The sequence below is a fragment of the Oncorhynchus gorbuscha genome, linkage group LG03 (genome assembly GCF_021184085.1).
Source record: "Oncorhynchus gorbuscha isolate QuinsamMale2020 ecotype Even-year linkage group LG03, OgorEven_v1.0, whole genome shotgun sequence".
Lineage (NCBI taxonomy): Eukaryota > Metazoa > Chordata > Actinopteri > Salmoniformes > Salmonidae > Oncorhynchus > Oncorhynchus gorbuscha.
In genome coordinates, this window is record NC_060175.1 from 46,686,855 (window position 1) to 46,710,479 (window position 23,625).

General features: G+C 43.3%; 1 protein-coding gene across 2 annotated transcripts in view; it reads left to right on the plus strand.

Moving 5' to 3' along the window:
- LOC124031433 (FYVE, RhoGEF and PH domain-containing protein 5-like) overlaps nt 1-20,841 on the plus strand; it is a 46,612-nt gene extending 25,771 nt beyond the window's left edge. Inside the window, exons 8-20 of one of the 2 annotated variants that reach the window (XM_046342657.1) lie at nt 9,980-10,070; nt 10,241-10,291; nt 10,584-10,642; nt 11,902-11,973; nt 12,292-12,360; nt 17,134-17,217; nt 17,350-17,429; nt 17,606-17,702; nt 17,911-18,048; nt 18,254-18,493; nt 18,614-18,742; nt 19,217-19,371; nt 19,451-20,841. In XM_046342657.1, coding sequence (XP_046198613.1) covers nt 9,980-10,070; nt 10,241-10,291; nt 10,584-10,642; nt 11,902-11,973; nt 12,292-12,360; nt 17,134-17,217; nt 17,350-17,429; nt 17,606-17,702; nt 17,911-18,048; nt 18,254-18,493; nt 18,614-18,742; nt 19,217-19,371; nt 19,451-19,487 — 1,302 coding nt within the window. In that variant the 3' untranslated portion in view covers nt 19,488-20,841. The remainder of the gene's footprint in view (nt 1-9,979; nt 10,071-10,240; nt 10,292-10,583; nt 10,643-11,901; nt 11,974-12,291; nt 12,361-17,133; nt 17,218-17,349; nt 17,430-17,605; nt 17,703-17,910; nt 18,049-18,253; nt 18,494-18,613; nt 18,743-19,216; nt 19,372-19,450) is intronic. The other variant, XM_046342658.1, reaches the window with a different exon arrangement.
- Nucleotides 20,842-23,625: the final 2,784 nt, after the last annotated feature.

Sequence of the window (23,625 nt, forward strand, 5' to 3'; positions counted from 1 at the left end):
TAGCAGTTTGACTTGGAGAAGGATCTATAAACACACTATTTCAGTATTGGAGTGGCCTTTGTGTTAAGTTCTTCCAATGAATCTAATCCAATTAGTCTCAGCTCTCATTAATACAATGATTGTACACAAGACCACCCACATATATGCATAACATACCGTTTCTTGCATATAAATGAGTTAGAGGTTCCTAGACATATTTTGAAGCAGCTCAAGTTTCATTATAATTATGTTAATTTTGGAAATGAGTCTTGGCTCTCACTGCTACTAAGATTGTACCCAAGACCACCCACAGATATGCATAGCGTACCGTTTCTTGCATAGTCATGAGTTAGCGGTTCCTAGCCATATTTTGATGCGTAGTGATTGGTAGACAATGATTCTACGCATCTCAATAGTGATTAGGAATGCAAACAGACAAGGAAGCAACTGTCTCAGCTTATGAATATTCACGAGCAGCTGCCCTCACCAGATATACTGTGGCTCTACGGGACTGGCAATGTAGGTATCACAGAGAGAAAGAGGGAGAGAGAGAGAGAGAGCGCAAGAGAGGGAGAGGAAGGATAAGAGAAACATTTTACTTATATAAGCTCTTTTTTTCAACCACTCTATAGATAAAATAAGCATTATCACTGAATGTATGTCAGAAAAGTCCAGTGTTTATCTCAAAGTTAAACACTTTGGGGAATGTTGTGAATATTAACGTTACTTCTAGTTAAAAGCTTTTAACTACGCATAACATCCCCTCGTCCTGGCTTTGTAGTGGTTACATCAGAGACAGTAAGAGGTAATAAAGGTGTGATGGCTGCTGTGTGGTGTGAGAGGACTGCCAGGGGGACTCCTTCTGTGTGTAATGAGACACACAGGGCTCTCTGGGACAGCAGTACAAAGTCACAGGTCACAGCCAGAGTCACAGCCACGCAGCTGAGAGGTACAGTAGTGTATCCTGCCATGGCAGTTTAGCCAACGATCAATGCAGAAAGTGTTTTCCATAATGTCAGGTGACCATTTAGATGATTTTGTGACCTTGGGACTATTAAGGCTCTATCTGCTCCTAGTTCTGAGATATTGGACATCAACGTTTTCACATCCAAGATCTCAGAACGGTTTTGTAGTGAATTCTTCTTTCATGACCCATTAAGTTCCTCACCTTAGAGATACCCCAAAATTTGAAGGCATTTGTAAATCAGTTTTTTTAGGGGTTGTCAATCTGGGTTCAGTCGTAAGGTTCTATCTGGCACAGAATGTTGCATTTATTTCAATTTCAATAGAAACATGCAGACATTTAATGATTCAATGAAGAGAATACCCTTCCTTCTTTCTAATCACATCATCAAATATATTAATTCATGTTCATCACACATTTGTTAAAGCGATAGACAAATACACTATATCCTATGGAGAACTAGCAACATTGCTAAAGCTTAGCTCTGGATGAGTAAACGGACATATTGTTCTGGTCTCTGACACTCAAAGTCAGTAAACAACTTACTAGTTATCAATAAAATGTGGTAAGTTTGTAATTGTAGTGAAATACCACTTCCATGGAGGTTTTCTTATTGATATAGAACAAGATAAAAACAGCAATGTCTCTACAGTGGGTTCTAAACATGCTTTAGGGCACCTGTATTTATTAGTTTCTACCGTACGTTATGCCAATTCTTCTGAAAAGTGGTGGGGGAAAAAATTACAAAAGAGGACCAGAACCGACATGAATAATCAAGGATATGATAAATGTATAGTTTTGAGAGAATTCATATTTTTCAAATCCCAGATCTCAGAACTGTTTTGTGATGTCTTTCTCTGTCATGACTCATTAAGTACAATACCTTACTTACATATGTTATTTTATTGTGTGATTGGGCTGCAGATGAACCTTATAGCACCAAGTTCAAAGGATTTTGCTCAGATAGAACTTTCAAATGTTTCTTTTTTTTAAATCGTAATGTACTTTAAAAAAAAAAATCTGACATATCTCACATGTAAAGGACCACCTAAAGAGCAACTCTATGTGAAGAACTAATTCAGATAGAACTTATAGTCCCAAGGTCTCGTACATCTTGTATACTTTATATCTCTTCGTTATTGGTTAGATTAATGTTCATTTTGTAAAGCTTAAAGAGTCTTTCTCGCTCTCTCTCTCTCTCTCTCTCTCTCTCTCTCTCTCTCTCTCTCTCTCTCTCTCTCTCTCTCTCTCTCTCTCTCTCTCTCTCTCTCTCTCTCTCTCTCTCTCTCTCTCTCTCTCTTTCTCTCTCTCTCTCTCTCTCTGAGGTAAGTGGAGGGGTAAGCTCTTCACTCTCCAAGCGTTGGCCCAGCAGTGCTGTGTTGTGGTGTGTAATTTCATTGTGGATGTGGTGATGACAGTGATGAAGTAGCTATGCGTTGTGATCAGATCACCATAGGACCTTAAAAGATAAAAGCCCCTCTTCAGCCAATTTGTTGTTTACTGTGCTGCTCTATACAGCAGCCAATGGTGTGTATGTGTGCATGTGTGTGTGCCTGTGATGTTGATGTGATATTGAATGCTTGTGTTGGTGTTTGTGCCTAGGTGTTTGTGTTCCCTTGAGAAGGAGAGTGTTTGTGTGTGAGATGCAGCAGGTGCACAGAGAGAGATAAAGACAGTGTGATGGTGATACATCCCAGTATAGGCAGCTGGGTAATGAGGCAGACACAAGCTAATTAGAGAGGCAGCCTCCTTTACAACTCCCCAATTAGATCAGCTGTGTGTGCAGCCAGCGAATCAGATGGCCATGACTGTATGTATGTGTGTGTGTGTGTGTGTAGGCACCGCCTCTTTTTGCCTCACTCACCCAAACAACCACGCACTAATTATCATATTTGGTTTGCCACAGAAGCCATTTCAGCCGTACAAGTGTCAACTGGATCACAATTTACATGAACAAGTGACACTTGCGGTGCTGGTGTTCTGTCAGGGAGAGGTTTTAATGATGGGATGTTTTTATTGAAAAGGGAGGGGGAAACTGAAGGGTAATCCAAAGTGAGAGAGAGGAAACCACACAGAGCTAATGTAAGGTGCCTTTAGAGAGACCCTTATGGAAAAACACATGACTTTCACATGTGATCTTATGTGAAGTTAATGTGATAACGTGACATCATATAAAAGCAACATGTGATAACATGAAACTACATGTGATAACATTTGAGCACGTGTGAAAGCATGAGTTTCATGTCTAGCATATCACAGAGGGTGTTCTTTAGTGAAAGAGTATCCAACATAATCCAGATAGAATCCAGAATTCCCCAGGGCAGCTGTCTAGGCCCCTTACTTTTTAAAATCTTTACTAATGACATGCCACTGGCCTTGGGTAAAGCCAGTGTGGCTATGTATGCGGATGACTCAATACTATACACGTCAACTACTACAGTGAGTGAAATCATTGCAACACTCAACAAAGAGCTGCAGTTAGTTTCAGAATGGGTGGTAAGGAATAAATTAGTCCTAAATATTTCAAAAACTAAGAGCATTGTATTTGGGACAAATCCTTCACTAAACCCTAAACATCAACTGAATCGTGTAGTAAATCATGTGGAAATTGAGCAAGTTCAGGATACTAAACTGCTTGGAGTAACCCTGAATTGTGGTGAAAACATGTTGATACAACAGTAGTAAAGATGGGGAGAGGTCTGTCCATAATAAAGCACTCTGCCTTTTAAACAACACTATCAACAAGGCAGGCCCTACAGGCTCTAGTTTTGTCGCACCTGGACTACTGTTCAGTCGTGTGGTCAGGTGCCACAAAGAGGGACCTTGGACAATTACAATTGGCTCAGAACAGGGCAGCATGGCTGGCCCTTGAATGTACACAGAGAGCTAACATTAAAGTAAGTCTCTCATGGCTCAGAGTGGAGGAGAGATGGACTTCATCACTACTTGTTTTTGTAAGAAGTGTTGACGTGCTGAATGCACCAAGGTGTCTGTTTAAACTATGAGCACACAGCTCAGATACCCATGCATACCCCACAAGACATGCCACCAAAGTCTCTTCACAATCCCCAAGTCAAGAACAGACTATGGGAGGTGCACAGTACTATATAGAGCCATGGCTACATGGAACTCATTTTCACATCAGGTAACTTATGCAAGCAGCAGAATTGGATAAAAAGAAAACAGATGAAAAAGGATGTGAATAGACACACACAGGCACAGACACACATGAACATGATAAGACACGCACTCTAAACACACGTACATGTGGATGTATTGTAAATATGTGACCGACCGGCTCAAATCGGTCTTATGTAGTAAAATTCAAAATTGTGTTTTTAACATTGGATAAAAGTAGAGACTCAGAGCTACAAAATTGTATATCATACACTACAGTTGAGGAACAATGGGAAAGTAATTCTGCTTTGAAAGTTAATAAACTTGTAAACTCCCTTTTGAGAAAATGGCCTTTGAATGTTTTGGTACTACTATTGGAGAGCCCTTCTTTGTCTACACCCATTCAGCATCGTTTCCACCCTCTTTAGCTTTAGCCCCACCCATCTCTTTAAAGGGTTGATCCGAGCGTTCTGTACAAACAATAGCAGTCAGGCACCCAAGCTAACTTGCTAGTGAATTCCAGATAGAAATGAGAGACCATTACTCGCCCTAGCGGAGCTGGTTAGGCTGTTATGTTATCCAGAGCGTTGGTGACTGCAACTGTGCTGTCAGATTGTCCATTCATATATTCTGAGCGTTTCGCTCTCAGACCGTCCAGGGTGCACACTGGACACTCTGGCCAATGAGTAGAGTTGATCTGAACGTTCTGACCTCACAATGGCAGTTAAGCACCCAAGCTAACTAGCTAACATTGGCTAGCTTGCTAGCTACTTCCAGACACAAATGAGAGAACACCCCACTCTGACCATTTTACTCGCCCTGGCAGAGCTGGTTAGGCTAATTTCATGTTGTTCAGGGCGTTGGTGACTGTAATTGTGGTGCTGGTAACAATTTACACAGCTAGCACAGTGGATCTGGACCGATTCCGGCTGAGAGTCGAGGCACTCGGCTGAGAGTCAGACTTGGCCGACGTCATGTGCCTTCGGCAGTATTACTTGTGGCTAGGATGCAGGGATTGAGCTCGTGCCGATTCCGGTGTGAGTTATCTGGCCCAAATGTATTACTTGGGGCTCGGGCCAATTAGGACTACTCTCTGGCAGATGATTACACGGGCTGCTTTATATAATTAACATTTCAATATTTATTTTTCCATATTTTCTCATTGTTGTTGTGATTAAAAAAAATACAATTAACATTTAAATGAAATTCTTTCAGAGTCCTGTGTAGTATTTTAGTATTTTGATACTTTGTGCAAGCATTAAAAAAATCTGTCTGGAACTTCCTGAGTGACGCAGCGGTCTAAGACACTGCGTTGCAGTGCAAACTGCGTTTCTACAATTGCTGGTTCGAGACCCGTGTTGACTGGGAAACCCATGAGGGGATGCACAATTGGCCCTGTGTCGTCTGAGTTAGGGGAAGGTTTGGCCAGCTGGGATGTCATTGTCCCATCGCGCTGTAGTGACTCCTGTGGCGGACTAGGCGCATGCACACTGACACGGTCACCAGGTGTATGGTGTTTCCTCTGAGACAAAATGCCACAAAAAAATTTTTTGTGGAAGCATTTTGTATGTATAAAATGTATAATAGTAATATTTTAAGTCACTAAATTGGGTAATTTTGTATACATTCATTTAAATTTGCATAGGGACGCTTCTGGGGGGATTCTGGTAAGATGCCGGCAAAGTGGCTGAATTCTGGTAGATGGAAACGGCCCGATGTACTTGGGCCCATTCTGGGCAGTCATTCATTTTGATTCTGGGCCGAGTCCGACACCCGATTCCAGGCCAATTCAATCAGTTCCGCCCCCCCATTAGAGTGCCGCTTCTGGGCCAACTCCTCATTGCTAGCTGGGTAATTACGCTTTTTTACCAATGTTTACTGACACGGGCCATATTCAACTGGTGTTGAGCGTTCGGAAATTCATAATTTATTCTGTGCTCTGGCACACTCAGACGAGAGTGCTCTGAAATCGGAGAAGATAGTCAGACTGAATTTACGAACGCACCCAAAATGGTTACTTGCATAGTGGAGTCTTTTGTTAAGACATGTAGCTAGCTAGGTAAACAATGAAACATAATCCCATCTCATGACATTACTACCCTGCATGTATCTGCAGGAAGCTAACCAACCCGGTTCAATGTTAGCTAGCTGACATTGGGCTATAGCTAGCCAAGCAAATGGCTCTGAGATACGAATAATAAGAACATACATGTAACGTTAGCTAGCGAGCCGGCCAGCTAACATTAGCTAGCTAGCCAACAGTACACATTAAAACCTGTTAGGGAGGCTGCAAATTTCCGCAGCTTTTTGTTAAAAATCGCGCAAAATTTCAACGTCCTGCTACTCATGCAAGGAATATAGTAAATGCATATGATTAGTATGTGTGGATAGAAAACACTGAAGTCTCTAAAACTGGTTAAATCATGTCTGTGGCTATAACAGAACGTGTTTAGGAGTCAAAATCCCAAGGAAAACTGTTCACAAAAAAATATCCATCCGCCAGTCTCTGAATTGTCTATGGCCAGGGAAGATAGATGGAGTCCCGTTTACAATGCCTACAGCTTCCACACGATGTCGCCAGTACTGGCAATTCAGTTCTGGTTTATCCTTGGTGGGATGACGAATAGGCACTTCCTGTCTTGGGGTACACCGAAGGAAGTTATGAAAGGGAGAAAATGGACGATGATTTCAAGACTTGCTGCTATCGAATACAGATCGCCCCCGTGATCAATTTTATCAATTATTAACGTTTATTAATACCTAAAGGTGGTTTACAAAAGTAGTTTGAAGTGTTTTGTCAAAGTTTATAGGCAACCTTTTTAATTTAAAAAAATGACGTTGCGTTTTGAAAAGGTGCTTTTTCCTGGATCAGACGGGCTTCATAAATGGACATTTTTGGGTATACATGGACCGATTTAATCGAAAAAAAGACCCAATTGTGATGTTTATGGGACATATAGGAGTGCCAACAAAGAAGCTCGTCAAAGTTAATGAATGTTTTATATTTTATTTCTGCGTTTTGTGTAGCGCCGGCTATGCTAATTATTTCTCTTTACGTCCCCTTTGGTTATTTCGGGGGGTTGCATGCTATCAGATAATAGCTTCTCATGCTTTCGCCGAAAAGCATTTTACAAATCTGACATGTTGGCTAGATTCACAACGAGTGTAGCTTTAATTGAGTACCCTGCATGTGTGTTTTAATGAAAGTTTGAGTCGTATCGACTATTATTAGTTGGCCCTCTGAAATTTCCGCTGATTTGGTCCCTGTACAGGGACAGCAGCCGTAACTTGAAATGAAACCACTTTCTGTCAAAATTAGAAGTATGTAATATCTGAAAATGGAGCTAACTAGACTATCTTACACATATACATCAAGGATGGACGCATCTCCTGTCGGATGCCATGGTTGCCCTTAGTTTGAAGATGCAACACTTATGCAGTTTTACAACACAATACATTTTTTTTTAAACTGCGTTAGACAGGATTACCTAGACAGACTGACCAGCTCAAACAGACAGAAGAAGCATGCTATATGGCAGACCAATCCAAATTCATCTCTTGGCATGTCCAGCCCACCCATTATCTGATTTTAAAAAAGTTTACGTTCAAAGGTTCTCCTGTGAAGTAGTGACCCACGACATGCACCTAGTTTTCTGAAACGGGTCACATATGTGATAGTGGAGTAATGGCCTGAGGGAACACACTAAATTCGATTAGCTTTGCAGCAGCTAATGGGGATCCTTAATAAATACAAATACAAATCATCTCATGTGAAATAAATGTGACAACATGGGGTTGCCAAACTTCAACATATGATACCATGAAACTACACATGACAACATTATACATTTTTCACATACAAAACTGAAAGTCAAATTTTTACATGTGAATGTGTTTTAGATGTGCAAAATGCAATTCCACATGTGAGAGTTAGATATTCACAAGTTAATATTTTTCACATATGAAACTGCAAATTCACATGTGAATCTGCAATTTACATGTGAGATGAAAATATGTTATTGTCCCTCATGTGAAAAGGTGGTGCAGGTGAACTCTAAATGTAATACATGTGAACAGCTGACCTCACATCTGTCTATTTTGTTTTTACATGTGAACATTCCAGCTCAACATGTGAAAACAGCTATTACACATGTGAAACTACACATTTCACGTGTTTTTTTGTAAGGGAAGTAATAAATAGTATGGGGTTTTTAAAGTAAGTGTCACGCTGCTCTGCTAAAATAGTGTAAACGTCTTTATGTGATTACGTTTGATATTATCACCTAGTGCTGGCTTTTCAATATGATTTACTTTGAAGTCCAACGTGTTGGAACCCAAGTGAAATCAGTTATTGACATAGACATGCTGGCATAGCAGGAAGATTCTCATTTGAAGGGATTCCATAGGGCAGAAGAATAGAGACAGTACAGGGTTTGTGTGGTGAAGAGATTTGGAGTGGTCAGGTTGGTGGTCAAACGTTATGTCAAGATTATCTCATTCATCCTTCTGTCATCTATGTGTGTTCAGCTCGTGAGACGTGTTAAATAATAGTTACTGTGTATATACGTATAAACATGCACAATGTAATGTGAAAGTCGTCATGTGAAATAATGTGAAAGTCGTCATGTGAAAATCGTCATGTGAAATATCATTACATGAGAACGGTTCCAAAACCACATAATTTCACATGTGAAATCATGAGACATTTCCACATGTGAAATCATATGACATTTCCACATGTGAAATCATGTGGTTTTTCCATAGGGGGAGGGAATGGAGTAAGAGAAAAGGGGATTGAAACAGAGAAAAAGAGAGAAAGAGAATTTAGGGAGGTGGATTTGCTGATTAGAGGTGGGGGTTTGACACTAGAATCCTGGTTCCAAATCGTTGCTCTATTTTTACTCCGTTCTGCTATGCTCCATCTCTCATAATGAAGACCAAGGTTGGTGTGTGGTGGCTATTAATCCTCCCCTTTGTAGGGCCAGCAATATTGTCTCGCCAGCCCTGTGTGTGTGTGTGTGTGTGTGTGTGTGTGTGTGTGTGTGTGTGTGTGTGTGTGTGTGTGTGTGTGTGTGTGTGTGTGTGTGTGTGTGTGTGTGTGTGTGTGTGTGTGTGTGTGTGTGTGTGTGTGTGTGTGTGTGTGTGTGTGTGTCCGTACATTTGTGGGTGTGCTTGCATGTGTCTGTGTGTGTGTGCTTACATGTGAGTGTGTGTATGTGTGCATGTTTGCGGGCCTGTGTGTGTGTGTGTGTGTGTGTGTGTGTGTGTGTGTGTGTGTGTGTGTGTGTGTGTGTGTGTGTGTGTGTGTGTGTGTGTGTGTGTGTGTGTGTGTGTGTGTGTGTGTGTGTGTGTGTGTGTGTGTGTGTGCGCGCGTTCCACAGTCACGCAGTGTAAATGAAGAGATGGTTATCTCAGTCCCGCGGGGGGGTTATCTCTTCGTCTCTAATGAGGAACGGGGCTCTATTGGGTTAGGAGACTTCTCAGTCAATGGTGATGTGTGGATCTGCTCTGGGCCCTTTGTATTATAGACCCTCTCTGGGACTGGGAATACATGTCTGTCAGACACAATTAGCCTCTGAAAGATTTGTTTTAGATATCTCGCTTATTCTCCCCTTTGAAGGGATTCCATAGGGCAGAAGAATAGAGACAGTACAGGGTTTGTGTGGTGAAGAGATTTGGAGTGGTCAGGTTGGTGGTCAAACGTTCTGTCAAGATTATCTCATTCATCCTTCTGTCATCTATAGCTTTGATTGCATCATTTTAACAGCGGTTACCCAAGTTGAGAGTAGTGTTGTGCATTGTGTTATTTATTTGCGTGTGCGAGGTTACGTGTTCATGTCTGTGCGCAATGCATGTGTGTATGTTCCACAGTCATGCATGCAGGTGTGTGTTAACCTGGCAATGTGTTTATGTGTGCAGAAGCAAGGTCCAGATGGAGCTCAGGTCCAATTGAAGCACCAGCTGCTGCAGGTCATTGTGAGAGTCCTCCAGTACCGCATGCTGCTCACAGGTATTTGACACACACCTCATAATGTACTATTGCAAAATTGTAATACTAACTTCCATTTATGTACCCCATCTTGGCTTTCGACCTTGATTCGTGTTATGTGGCATTCTGCACATTATTCATCCATTTCTGTTTTTGAATAATGTGTTTGTTTGTGCCATTATGTTTTGTAGATTACTTAAACAACCTCTCCCCTGATTCGAAAGAATATGAGGATACACAAGGTATGGTCATTCTCTGCTTTTTAAGAATTGCCAAAAACATGTTTTTGCCAGAGGTCAGACACACACACACACACACACACACACACACACACACACACACACACACACACACACACACACACACACACACACACACACACACACACACACACACACACACACACACACACACACACACACACACACACACACACACACACACACACACACACACACACAATATCATAGGTTAGTTGTTTACTCCCTGCATATTAATGGACATTAACCCTTTCTGTTTCTCCCTCTGTTCCAGCTGCCTTAGTCATCGTTTCAGAGGTGGCAGACCAGGCTAATGAAAACCTCAAGCAAGGGGTAAATCGGTGTGTCTGTATGGGTGTTTCTCTATTTATTTCAGACGACTGTGTACATGTGTTCATGCAAGTGTTTGCTAGAGGTATGCATGTACAGAATGTACAAACTTGGAGTGTGAACTTGAAAGTGTGGAGACAGCTCACATTTTCCCTGTGTAAATCCTTCTTGGTTCCGCATGGCAACACTATTGTGAGTGAAATCGCGTCAGTCATCTTGGAGAGGCCTGTCTCTCTGCTCTCACTGGGCTCGGTTGCCTATTGATTAATGTGAGGGCGAGGAAAGATGATATCATCAAAGATCCCAGGTGCTTCGTAACAAAGGGTGCAGTATGAGTAAGGACATTACTTACATTGTAGAGCACACACACACCCTCACGCAGATCCTCCTAGGATAGATCATATATCCCCAGTCTCTCAAACAGCCACACAGATCCTCCTAAGATAGATCATATATCCCCTGTCTCTCAAACAGCCACACAGATCCTCCTAAGATAGATCACATATCCCCTTAAGGCAGAAAGCCTTAAGCCTTAAATGGTTGAGCATTTTGCCCTATCTGTTTTGGTCTGTAGTCATTGACAGTTTGGATGCCTTTGTTAAGGCCTCTAGAAGTGCCACCAATTATTCATTAATATGCTGTAATGTGAAAACACTTTACCTAGCATCCAACCTGCTTGCACCAATCAATTAATGCTTGCACCAATCAATTAATTGAATTAATTTATCCATTCATTCCGATTACGGTAGCATTTGTTTTTTTACAGTATAATACAGTATATTGTTTGGTATTGTACTGTGTGTCTATACGGTACTTTCTTTGATACCGTTTTTATATTACTGTAATATAAAATACAGACTTTTATTTGCCACCGAGCTGCCTGTAAGCTACTTTTTTACTGCCTGCAAGCTATACTGTCAAATTCATGGTAACCCATTTACAGTGTATGCGTGTCACACACACACACACACACACACACACACACACACACACACACACACACACACACACACACACACACACACACACACACACACACACACACACACACACACACACACACACACACACACACACACACACACACACACACACAATCTCTTCCACTCCTATTCAGTTTCCAGCAGCACATCCCTTTCCACTGCCCTCCCTCTCATTCACAAGGACAGTTCCTCTCTTTACCCATCTCTCACAGGAAAATTCCTCCTTATCTCACTCTCCTCTCTTGTCCCTCTCTCTCTCTCTGTCTCTCTGACACACAGGAGAATTTGTTGCGGCTGGTTCACATTGAGTACAGTGTCAGAGGCAAGAGAGATCTACTCAAGCCAGGAAGGGTGAGATCAGACTGCCTCTCTCTCTTTCACTCTCTCTCTCTCTCTCTCTCTCTCTCTCTCTCTCTCTCTCTCTCTCTCTCTCTCTCTCTCTCTCTCTCTCTCTCTCTCTCTCTCTCTCTCTCTCTCTCTCTCTCTCTCTCTCTCTCTCTCTCTCTCTGAACAGTGTTACTCTGTTCAACAAACATAACATAAACGGTGAATAATACCAATCTCAGACTGTGGCCGCCTAGAAATCCGACTCGGGATCTAAAAGCCCACTGCTAGTGCAGTACAGGCAGTCCTCTTGCTAACATGTTCTCTATTTCTGTGTGTTTGCAGATGTTTGTGAAGGAAGGCACTCTAATGAAAGTTTCCAGGAAAAGCAGACAGCCCAGACACCTATTTCTGGTAACTATAACCACTATCCTCTTCATGTGCCATTAAAACTCTCACTAATATTTCAGAATCACACATGGTGGTCATTCGGATCATGTAAGGTTGGGGTCTCATCCAAGTTTTCTGGATACTGTTGTGGCTGGTAAAGGCAATCAGATGTAGAGGGTAACAGGTTCTGACTTAGAATATGTGGACAACTACAAATATCTAGGTGTCTGGTTAAACTGTAAACTCTCCTTCCAGACTCACATTAAAGATCTCCAATCCAAAGTTAAATCTAGAATTGACTTCCTATTTCGCAACAAAGCATCCTTAACTCATGCTGCCAAACATACCCTTGTAAAACTGACCATCCTACCGATCCTCGACTTTGGCGATGTAATTTACAAAATAGCCTCCAATACCCTACTCAATAAATTGGATGCAGTCTATCACAGTGCCATCCGTTCTGTCACCAAAGCCCCATATACTACCCACCACTGTGACCTGTACGCTCTCGTTGGCTGGCCCTCGCTTCATACTCGTCGCCAAACCCACTGGCTCCAGGTCATCAACAAGACCCTGCTAGGTAAAGTCCCCCCTTATCTCAGCTCGCTGGTCACCATAACAGCACCCACCTGTAGCACAGGCTCCAGCAGGTATATCTCTCATCACCCCCAAAACCAATTCTTCCTTTGGCCGCCTCTCCATCCAGTTCTCTGATGCCAATGACTGGAACAAACTACAAAAATCTCTGAAACTGGAAACACTAATCTCCCTCACTAGATTTAAGCACCAGCTGTCAGAGCAGCTCACAGATTACTGCACCTGTACATAGCCAATCTATAATTTAGCCCAAACAACTACCTCTCCCCCCTACTGTATTTATTTATTTTGCTCCTTTGCACCCCATTATTTCTATCTCTACTTTGCACATTCTTCCACTGCAAATCTACCATTCCAGTGTTTTACTTGCTATATTGTATTTACTTCGCCACCATGGCCTTTTTTTGCCTTTACCTCCCTTATCTCACCTCATTTGCTCACATCGTATATAGACTTGTTTCTACTGTATTATTGACTGTATGTTTGTTTTACTCCATGTGTAACTCTGTGTTGTTGTATGTGTCGAACAACTTTGCTTTATCTTGGTCAGGTCGCAATTGTAATGGGAACTTGTTCTCAACTTGCCTACCTGGTTAAATAAAGGTGAAATAAAAAAATAAAAACAGGGTGAGGCAGAGAGGCAAAGGGGGGGAGACAGAGGGAGGCAGAATGTTGAAGCAGGCAGAGGAAGGAGGACAAGGCCACAGGGTTGCAAAATTCCAGGAACATGAAATAAATTCCCTGGTTTTCCCAAAATAACAGTTGGAGGATTCCGGATTTCCTGCTTATTCCCTCCTGATTCCGGGAATCCTCCAACCGAGATGTTGAGATAACCAGGGAATTTGTTGAACGTTCCCAGAAATTGACAACCCTAGCCCCACCATACCCAGCCAGGTGCCTCCCTCTCTCAGGGCTTGTTTTCCAGGGCCCTGCTTCCTCACAGGATGTTTGGTGTGGGTCACTGGATGCTGGCTTCCTGTGCAGTGAGGGGACTGACAGGGCTGCAAAGACCAGACACTCTGTAGACTGGGGGGGAGTGACATAAAACAAAGTCTAAGGGAAGTAAATGGTAGAAAGAAGAAAAGGGTATCATATACTATTGTGACATTTACTAGTATGTACTTTATATTGAACTAAAACAAATAGCACAGTTGGTTCCTTGGAAGTTGTGGGAACGTATGTTTTTGGTTTCACATTGGTTGTGGGAACAACGCCGTATGTTTCTTGGAACAATTTGAGAGCATGACTTTAAATAGAACCATGAGGAAACATGTAGGAAACATAATGCTGAAGTATTGAAATTCCCACAGAAGAACATTGTTTCTTAAAGTTATCTTTTTGAGAGCATTCCCAATGTGAAACTAGTTGGAGAACATTCCTAGAACATTACCAGAAATGTCATTCAATGTAACCATGTTTGAACTTTTAGGAAACATTATGTTGAAGTAATGAAATTCCAAAAAAATCAAATGATTTTGTCAAGTTCCTTATATGTGCTGAGAATGTTCTAATGCCAAGCAACTGTCCTGCACCATTCTCAGAACGTTGTGGGAAAGTTGTATGCAAAATAACCATAGGGCAACCACGCTCTCACCGAGCTCTAAGAAACATATGGTTCCCAGAACGTTATGTGCTAGCTGGGAGCCATTCTCTGAGGAGCCATTCTCTTTCTCTGCTTCCTTTTCCTACCACTTTCTTATTGTTTTCATGTCTCTCTCTCCCTGTGTCTCCCAAATGGGTTGTATATCAAATCAAATCCATTTGTATTTGTCACATGCGTCGAATACAACAATGCAGTTCAAGAAATAGAGTTAAGAAACTAAAGTTTAAAAAAATATATTAAAAAAGTAACACAATAAAAGAACATTAACGAGACTATATACAGGCGGTACCGGTACAGAGTCAATGTGCGGGGGTACAGGTTTAGTTGAGGTCATTTGTGCATGTAGGTATGGGGGAATTGAGTATGCATAGATCATAAACAGCAAGTAGCAGCGGTGTCAATGTAAATAGTCCAGGTGGCCATTTGATTCATTGTTCAGCAGTCTTATGGCTTGGGGTAGAAGCTGTTAAGGAGCCTTTTGGTCCTAGAGTGATGGTTGAGAGACTGATGTGTGTGAGTAACTGGGTAGCTCTTCTGGAGTAGATGGCTGGAGAGGGGCAGCAGGTGTAATGTATGGGCCAGCGAGTCCAAACAGAGATGATGAAAGCCATCACTCACTTAGTGACACTGAGGAGCAGCGCTCAACAGCCATTAAGGCACTGTCATGGCAACCAAAGGAATGTCACTGTCATGGCAGCTAACCAGAGGAAAGTCACTGTCATGCTAACCAGAGGAAAGTCACTGTCATGCTAACCAGAGGAAAGTCACTGTCATGCTAACCAGAGGAAAGTCACTGTCATGCTAACCAGAGGAAAGTCACTGTCATGCTAACCAGAGGAAAGTCACTGTCATGGCAACCAGGGGAAAGTTTTAGAGAGGAGAGAGCCACGAGTGAAGGAAAGGATTAGGGGAGGAGTGTGAAGAGAGAGGGACTGTCACAGAAGGGAAGAAACAGGTGAAGCACTTGAAGCAGAAGAGAGGAAGAGAAATGTGTTGGGAAAGTGAATTTGCAGTAGTTGAGCATCTAATGCATGATTAAAATGGAGTGTCTAGGTTGTACTTTGTACACATCTCTGTAGGTGTCCTGGAGGGCAGGCAATGTGCCCCCGGTGATGCATTGGGCAGACAGCATCACCCTCTGGAGAGCTCTGCGTTTGCGGGCGGTACAGTTGTCGTACCAGGCGGGGATACAGCCTGACAGGATGCTCTCAATTGTGCATCTGGAAAAGTTTGTGAGGGTATTGGGTGCCAAGCCAAATTTCGTCAGCCTCCTGAGGCTGTTGCGCCTTCTTCACCACAATGTCTGTGTGGGTGGACCATTTCAGATTGTCAGTGTTGTGTACTCCAAGGAATGTAAAGCTTTTCACCTTCTCCACTGCGGTCCCGTCGATGTGGATGGGGGTGTGCTCACTCTACTGTCTCCTGAAATCCACGATCAGCTCCTGAGTTATGTTGACGTTTTGGGAGAGGTATTTTCCTGGCACCACAGTCAGGACTAGAGGGTCACATGCTGTTTTGTCCCTTTTGAGCTTGTTTTGTTGTTGTAGTGGTGGCTGGTTCCAGGGCCTCCACCCAGACCAGGCAGTTTCTCAGAGCAGCTGGGAGCTGGAAGGGACCGGTAGAGAATTCCTGGATGCTGCCTTATGGGCCGCGGATGTTTAGAGCACACAAAATGTGTGAATAATGATGTCACTGCTTTTGTCCCACTCTAAATAAGGCCCTCCAACACAATAGGCTGTAGTTTGTTCTGAGGATTACAGTACGTTGGGTGTAATAAGCAAATAAACGTTGGTGCCTTTTTATCATATAGCCTTTGTTGTGTGTGACATGGGAATGTGTGGTTTGAGGCGTTAACGTTTGAATGTGTGAATAATATGAAAGGAAATCCCCCCCCCCAAAAAAAAAATTGCGACCAAGGAGGTTCCACATTAATTGCTCTAAAGTCCTCCTCCAGACTTCTTTTCACCTCATTGAACACCTGATTTACTAAACAAAAGGCACATCTCAATAGGTGGTCCAGGTATGACATGACATGACACAGGTGGTGGGGTGTGGTCTTCCTCTTTTGTTCTCTATTGCTCCTCAAGCAAGTCGGGAGATCAATGACATCACATCTGACCATCAGACCAACTCCTTGAATGCCTCACTCTTTGAAGTTTGCAGTTGTGTGGAAAAAAATATTATTTTGCTCAAAACATATATATTTTTACCCTTTAGTGTGTGTGCTTTACTATATACTTGGGATATCACTTTTCAACAGGAAATTTTCAAAAATCACTGGAGGACGTCTTCAAGTTTATAGTGCCCCCTGTGGCAAATTCCCTTTGAACGAGATAAGGGTTGTGTTTCCAATCTCCAGAAGTGTGTTCTTGTTCACTCCCCCCATGCATTTAAAAGCATTGGATTGGATGCAAGCATGGCTGGAGGGAGTATTTCTCACATTACTTTTAAATCCATTAGGGAAAGTATACGAGCACACACTTCAGGAGAAGGGTAGAGTACCGGAATGTAGCCATACATTTCAGGCTGGCAGTCAGGCTGTGTTTGCACACATGATAGTAATCATACCTCTGTCCCTCTGTTTCTGTCTACACCAGATGAATGATGTGATGCTGTACACCTATCCTCAGCAGGATGGTAAATACCGGCTGAAGAACACTCTCTATCTGTCTGGGATGAAGGTGAGTCCCACCCCCTCCTACTGAGATGACCATCCCTGATCTTCAGGCCTCACCCCTGACCTATGGCTGTGTCACCATGTCTTTCTGTCTGTCTGTGTGCTGACTGCTGTGCTGTGTGTACTGTTCTCCCAGGTCAGTATACCCGTCATAGACAACGTGCTCAATGCCCTGAGGATCGAGGTGAATGACGTCAGCATCACCCTGTCAGCCAGGTAAGTCAGAGCAGAGGACACCTGTCTGGGGCTTTGTACCAGTCTTGTCCGTTGGTTACATACAGTATATAATATATGGACTTATATATACAAATACTGCATGTATACTGTATGTACACATGTATATGTCTAATTATGTGTACAGCCTGAACACATATCTGTTTCTGTGTCCCTAGTTCCTGTGGTGAGAGGGAAGACTGGTTCCACACGCTGAGTCGGGCCATAGCAGATCATGCTGCAGGCCTGTGTACTTTCGGTGGCCTCTGCAGTGAGGTAATGAGTTCACCGCTGAATGACACTCAGGACAGGACATAGCATTAAAGCTCACTTGTGACCAATTTAACGTGTGACATTTAGAAAATGCACAGAAGGTTGTTAACGTTGTTGTAACATTGTTGTTATGCTGCTGTAACGTTGTAACGTTGATGTATTGGTTTGTAATGTTGTTGTAACGTTGCTGCAACATTGTTTCCCCGTGCAGGCACGTGAGAAGCTGTGGATGGCCCTGGGGGAGGCAGCTCCAGTGCTGGTGCCTATGACTCATGTGATGATGTGTATGAACTGTACCTCCGACTTCAGCATGACCCTGAGACGCCACCACTGCAACGCCTGTGGGAAGGTGAGACACACACGGGCCTTACTGTAGGAGCCTGTCAATCATACTGCTGTCATAGGAGACTCTCACTCATACTGACCCCAACCCACTGTTTTACATTATCCTGGCAGACTCTTTTAGTATCTTGACTTATTGATCTCCAACACTCCTTAAATCAGAGGTCCTCTCGTTCCACCTTCACACCTGTTCTCTCTCTCTCTACACCCAGGTGGTGTGTCGTGCCTGCTCCAGGAACAAGTGTCCTCTGAAGTACCTCAAAGAGAGGGTGGCCAAAGTGTGTGACCACTGCTACGCTGAGCTCAGGAAGAGAGGTGTCAGTATCTCAGGGGCGTGTGGTAACTCCAGCCCCTGCACCCACCGGGCCAGTCGGCCCCTCTCAGCTGTGTTCCAGAGCTTCCAGCCCCCAAGCCTGTGGAGGAGCAGGAAGAGCACCTCTTCTCTCAACCAGGTCTGCAATACCTCATCACCTTTGACCTTTATCTGTGTAGTTCTGTAGTTCTGCTCTGATGCAATATTCTGTGGTATGCCTTGCTAACTTCCTGATGTTGACCTCTGACCTATGTTGCAGGTGGTGTTGGGGGCTGAGGGCTCGGCCATGAGTGGCAGCCTGCAGCGGCGTAAGAAGAGCAAGAGGAAGTGGAAGAGGCTGTGGTTCCTCCTCAAAGACAAGGTGCTCTACACCTTCACAGCACGTGAGGTGAGGGGGCACAGAGTCTCCCACACCAGCCCCAAACACACACACACACACACACACACACACACACACACACACACACACACACACACACACACACACACACACACACACACACACACACACACACACACACACACACACACACACACACACATACACACGTGAGCACGCACCCTCAATATACTCACAATATGCCCATATTATTCTGGACTCTTTTTAAAGCTTCTACAAAGTCTCTCCTGATATGGGGAAATTCTGTGCTCTCTCTTTATTTGTACTGTTTATTGTATGTTTATTTTTACAAGCTTTGTAGGTAGCTACCATTTATAATAAGCAGTGTTGTTAACTTCAATCACAAATTCAAGTGTGTGTTAGTTTCCTTGTTTCTCAAAATTCTGTAAAAACCTAATTGGTATATACAGCTGAGTATGTGACTTGTCCTTTATAAATGTCCCTACCTCACTATCAACACAGGACAAGATGGCATCTGAGATTCTGCCCCTGCAGAGTTTCACAGTGAAGCTGACAGAGAGGCCGGAGGGAGAGGAGAGCTCCAACATGTTTCAGCTCTACCACAAGAAGACACTATACTACACCTTTAGAGCAGACGATCAGCACACTGCCCGCAGGTCAGGCTACACACACACGCACACAGGCAGACACACATACACATCTACCGTGTTCATGTTATTCACTTTTGTTTTGCAGGTGGGTCAATGCCATGGAGGAGGCCACAGTGTTATAACACCTGCCTGTCTGCACAGACCAACGCTGCCTGTGCATCGCCTATCGACCCACTCTCTCTTTCCTGGTGTCTTCTGCGCAAAACCATCCTTGACAAGGCTGCCATCTACAGGCAGCAGGGCATACATGCAGACTATGTGTGGGGAAAACATCCAAGAGTGAGCCTCTTTAAGGTGAAAAACCTCTCAGTCGAGTACAGTGTATACTCAGACTGGGTCAGTTCCAAACTCGGTGCAGGACTTTGTTTGGGTCAGCAGTGGCGAACAGGACCCTGAAGAAGGACGAAACGTTGGTTGCTAGACCCATTAAATGTTTGGGAGCATAATTAAAGTGTTTGACTTTCTTTGAACACAAATCTTCTGAGGAAATACATAGAGCCAGCTCAAACACACACAGGTCCCTGTGTCAAAAGACCACAACTGCATGTCACAACATGCCACAACTGTAAAACTCCTAGACAATGTGTATCAAAATGTTTGATTGACAGCCTTCAGTGCCAATGCACATTCACACACTTGTCTTTTCTGACGCTCTTTGTCTACTATGAATTGTACATGGAACAACTTTGTATGGGTTCTGTTTTGGATAGTGCACACCACTGTACACACAATACCAAATCAAAATGCTGCCCTCCCATGGCAAAACGCAGTAACTACGTCATTTTTTCTGAAATGCAATTTTTTTTTTTATATCGAGACAAGACTGCAATTTCGGATATTCCATGATATATTCTGACCAACTGGCTTGTTCTTGTGTCAGGAAAAGAAATAACACATTAATCAGATAATACACCTGGCCATTAAAACCTGATCAAAGATTTTTGATCAGAATTCATAGTTACTGCGTTTTGCATTTGTCGGGCAGTATTAACAACTTTGGTATTGTATGGAGACGTTTATGTACTGTAAGAGACGCATCGTATTTCAAATATAGTGTAATATTCAATTCACACATTTTGAAGTGAGGTATAATAAGTATTTGTACAGCAATGTTATTGTATGATGTTACAAGCGAAAGCCATTTTAATCATCATATCTTGTCCAATGTACTCTCTGTGAACATACTTGTTTTACACCACAGGTGTGTAATAACAATGCCAGAATGTGAAATGTTACAGACCGTTTTAGTATTATTCAACAAAAGATCATCTTGAAGTATATTTCATAGCTGAATGTACAGTTTCTGAACCTTTTCTGAAAGGGTGGTTACGTTTTTGAAGTGCCAACCGTTTCCATTTGAATGCCATGCCATGTGTTTTGGATAAACAAATGTGCATATATCAAATGATAGTCTTTATGGGAACGGGTGAAAAGTAAATGGTTTAACAAATCAATAAATATCAGTTTTAGCATCAACTGAGCGCTTTTCTTTGATGCTGATGATGTCACTCTTTTTTTCCTCTCTTTTCTAATTCTCCTTCTTTGAGAACATCAGATATTAACAGACTATCCCTGTCAGACTTGTCAGACTACATTTGATTCTAGTCAAAAATGCAACCAGTCCTGCACATCATGAGTACATGTATCTACACTCGGTCGATACGTTTGGTCTTCACACCTGGGATTATGGGTTATACCAATAGTATTATGAGATTGTACCTCTAACATGGCGTTGCATATAGCACCATTTAAATGTTGATGTACCGTATACAGTTAAACAATTACAATAAATAAACTCATCAGAAAAAGTTGCTTCTTCCGTGCTTCCATAAAGACCAGCAGAGACGGAATGTACATTTCATCAGAAACAATGATGGTGCAGTTGATATGGCACGGTTACTAGGAAATCAAATCAAATGTTATTGGTCGCATACACACATTTAGCAGATGTTATTGCGGGTTTAGCGAAATGGTCAGTGGGTTATTTCCAGGTGAACATCATAGTGAAGGTCATTTCACAAACAGACAAACTCATCATAAACAAACTGATACCCGTGCAGATCATGGGCCTCTGTTTCTCTCGAGCTTTGAGCCTGGGGCTGATACCCGTATAATGCTAAAAAGTCGTGCAGGTGTATTTGTCGATCAAGCCATGGTTTAGCGTTACTGTTGAAGCTTGAGCCCGGTCTTGTCCTAGAGATATAGCCTCAGACTAAGCTACCAAACATTTAAAAATGGAACTAACAAGAAGAAAACATCTCGCCTTGGAAGGTCACTTGATTAACTATCAAAGTCTTACGGATGAGTCTACAGCTATACACAGTCAAAATGCAGGGGCGCCTGTAAGAGGAGAACGCTATGAGGAAAATGATGAAGCTAAACAGAATGTAAACATGCGAGATCAGGATGATTCGTACGAAGCTAGTGCTAGATACCATTGGACTATAAACGAGAGACTGTTTTCATTTTTGTAACAGGCTTGACCAATGGTATTGCTTTGTTGATTTGTTTATTCTACTTACTTTATTTTTAAGTATCCTGCTTTACTGAGATTAGAATACCCGTTTTAACTTATCATAACCAAAATTGTTATAAATGTTTTATTATTTTCGCAGACACTCCTATCCAGTGCGACTTACAGAAGCAATTAGGGTTAAGTGCCTTGCTCAAAGGGAACATCGACAGATTTTTCACCTAGTCAGCTCAGGGATTCAAACCAGCAACCTTTCAGTTACTGGACCAACACGCTTAGCCGATAGTCTACCTGCATCACTTTATATTGTTCTATTAGGTGGCCTTTTCTTTGATGGTATGCACATCAAAGAAATGACATAGTTACACTTATCTTATCCCCCCTACACTATGTAAAGTATACAAATGAATAAGTATTGGACCATATTGTTTCTGTGTGTGCTCTCCCTGTCACGGTTCATGAATCCACTGCCTCCCTCTCTCTTTCTCTCTCTCTCTCTCTCTCTCCCGTGTTTGTGTGGGCGTGGTTCCCAATCTCGGCCTGATTGTCTGCGCCAGCTGGAACCACTTATCTTCCCTTTATATGTTCTGTAACCAGTGTTTCTTGTTGTCAGATCGTTGTTACTTCCCTGAGGTTGTGTCGTTACTTCCCTGAGGTTGTGTCGTGTGTCAGTGCTCATCTCTCACCGCCCTTGTGTGGATTATCTGCTGTGCTCCTTCCTTCCCATCCGGACACACTCCCCTGGATTTCTCAGCACGCTATCACCGGAAGATGCGCCCTAGTCCCTGGGTCGGATTCCGTCTGAGTACAGTCTGTCTGTCCTGTTGCTGCTATAAATTGTAATCATTAAACCATCGTTGCTTGCATCTTGCATCCGCCTCTGTATTGTCACAGAACGATCTGACCAGACCATGGATGCAGCGAGTTCAACGAGTCTGACCGAATTCATTTCCCGCAGTATCACGAGAATGGATCAACAAGAGGAGAACGTCTCCAGCACAGGTCGGGCAGTACAAGCCATTGCGACGCAGGTATCCCAGCTGACCCAACAATTACAACATGTGAGGGGTTCCGCTGCGCCACCTACACCGGCAGTTCAACCCGCCCCGCCAGAGCCGAATTCCCAGCTAGAGCCACGGCTACTGACACCAGAGGGTTATTCAGGTGATCCTGACTATTGCAGAGCTTTTCTTACGAGATGTTCCATGCATTTCTCGTTGCAGCCACGGACCTTCAACCGTGAACAGTCTAAGGTAGCCTTCGTACTCACACTGCTATCAGGCAAAGCGGCTCTTTGGGGAACGGCGGTGTGGGCGAACCAGGACCCATGCTGCACCTCTTTCCAGACACTCTCCGAGGAGATGAGAAGGGTTTTCGATCGGGCCGTGGCGGGTAGAGAGGCGGCCAGACTACTCGCTGACCTTCGCCAAGAAGACCGTTCCGTATCGGAATACTCCATCCAATTCCGCACTCTGGCCGCAGAGTGTCAGTGGAACGAGGAGGCGCAGTGGGACATGTTCCTGCATGGGCTGGAGGACCGGATCCAGAAGGAGATTTATGTTCTGGACCTTCCTAGGAGTTTAAATGGACTAGTGGAACTAGCCTTGAGGGTCGACGCTCGTCTGAGTCGTATTGGCCGCCGAGCATGCCCTAACAGACCGTATAACGACACGGAGGGCTGGCATGCCAGCGGCGGGAACACGGCCAGTTCAGCCTCTGCTCACAAACCCATGCAGCTGGGGAGAGCTCGCCTCTCTCGGGAAGAGAGGGAGAGGCGGAGATCCCAA